Source organism: Frankliniella occidentalis, unplaced genomic scaffold, assembly GCF_000697945.3.
Source record: "Frankliniella occidentalis isolate FOCC.00 unplaced genomic scaffold, Focc_3.1 Scaffold1059, whole genome shotgun sequence".
Taxonomy (NCBI): Eukaryota; Metazoa; Arthropoda; class Insecta; order Thysanoptera; family Thripidae; genus Frankliniella; species Frankliniella occidentalis.
In genome coordinates this window covers 8,773-9,992 of record NW_026268165.1, presented here as the reverse complement: position 1 = coordinate 9,992, position 1,220 = coordinate 8,773, and the positions used below count along the sequence as shown (strand labels likewise).

The 1,220-nt window shown below is 63.0% G+C and overlaps 1 protein-coding gene across 1 annotated transcript; it reads right to left on the bottom strand.

The window, feature by feature from the left end:
* Nucleotides 1–6: 6 nt before the first annotated feature.
* On the bottom strand, nt 7–1,143 carry LOC127748618 (uncharacterized). The gene has a single exon (XM_052275856.1). The coding sequence runs from the start codon at nt 1,060–1,062 to the stop codon at nt 589–591; it is 474 nt and encodes a 157-aa protein (XP_052131816.1). The 5' UTR covers nt 1,063–1,143; the 3' UTR covers nt 7–588.
* Between the last annotated feature and the right edge of the window lie 77 nt (nt 1,144–1,220).

Genomic DNA, 1,220 nt, shown 5'->3' with positions numbered 1-1,220 from the left:
CTTATGGGTCTAGGAAAGGCGAAAGGTTGTAGAAGAAATAAGATGGGAAACAAAAGAGTCGTGAAAAAAGGCCAGAAAAGATAAAAAGCGAACCCCTTTTATGAAATGTGGTTGATAGAAGGTGAGAAGATGACAAATATGCGTGCGAGGGATATAACCTTTGAACCCACGATTTACCAAAAAATGGTGATCCGTTGTGCCTATTTTGTAGCGAACTTTACGATATGAATAAAATTGTCCTGCAAGCGGTGATACACAACTTTGACACCTCCCTCCTCTACAAGTGCATGGACCGGAAGTAACAGGGAAGACGCCGGTGTGAACTGGCTTGCCTACCCTCTCCGGCCGTAAGGCGCCAAGGCACCTGTAGGCAAGCCCGCATTTTTACCGACGCCATCTCGCCATTTTACCCGGTGCATGTACAACAACTGTGCACGTTCAAGTGAACAACCTCTTGTTGAAATCTCCCCCTGTTGATGACAGAGACGTCCTGGGTTCGAATCCCCGCTGGGGCGTACAATGATTTGTGAAAACGTCAACTCCCGACGTCGCCTTCGGCGCCGGGATACGGGACGGACGAGCGAATGCTTACGACTTTGCGGGCAGGCTGCCGGCGGGGCGGCGCTTCTTGCAGCCGGGGGTGCCTTCGACGCAGGGCTGCGGGGGCTTGGCGCCGGGCTTGCCGGGCTTGACGTCGTTGTCCTCGACGCCGGCGGCCTGCTGCTGCGCGACGATGTCGAGGAGCTGCTGCTCGAGCTGGCCGCCCTGGCCGCCGGCCGCGCCCGCCGCTCCCGCCACGGACATGAGGGCCTCTGGGGGCGCCACCACCACCACCATGCCGTCCATGTGGATGCGGTAGTTCTCCGACCCGTTCTGCCGCTGGTCGTAGAACTCCTCGCCCGGCTGCAGCGGCGTGTTTTCGGGCATGGCGGCCACGGGCGCGGGTGCGGGCGCGCTGGTGGTGGTCGAGGAGGCGGCGGGGGCGGCGACCGTCGAGCTGACGAGCAGCAGGGCGAGGGCGACGCACGCGGCGGCGCCGGCGGAGCTCACGGAGGGCGACATGCTGCAGGGGCGGTGCTGACCAGTGTGAGCCGAGAGGAGTGCTGCGAAGGTCTGGCCGGAGCGGTGCGCCGCGCCGAGTGATGTGGGCTCCGGCCGCCCCGCCCCGCCGGCATCAGCGGGCGGGGGCGCGGCGGGCGCGGCGGGGCGGGCGGGCAGGC

What these genes read in the sequence shown, in the direction of transcription:
- LOC127748618 (XM_052275856.1), bottom strand. Translation starts at nt 1,062, where the DNA reads ATGTCGCCCTCCGTGAGCTCCGCCGGCGCCGCCGCGTGCGTCGCCCTC.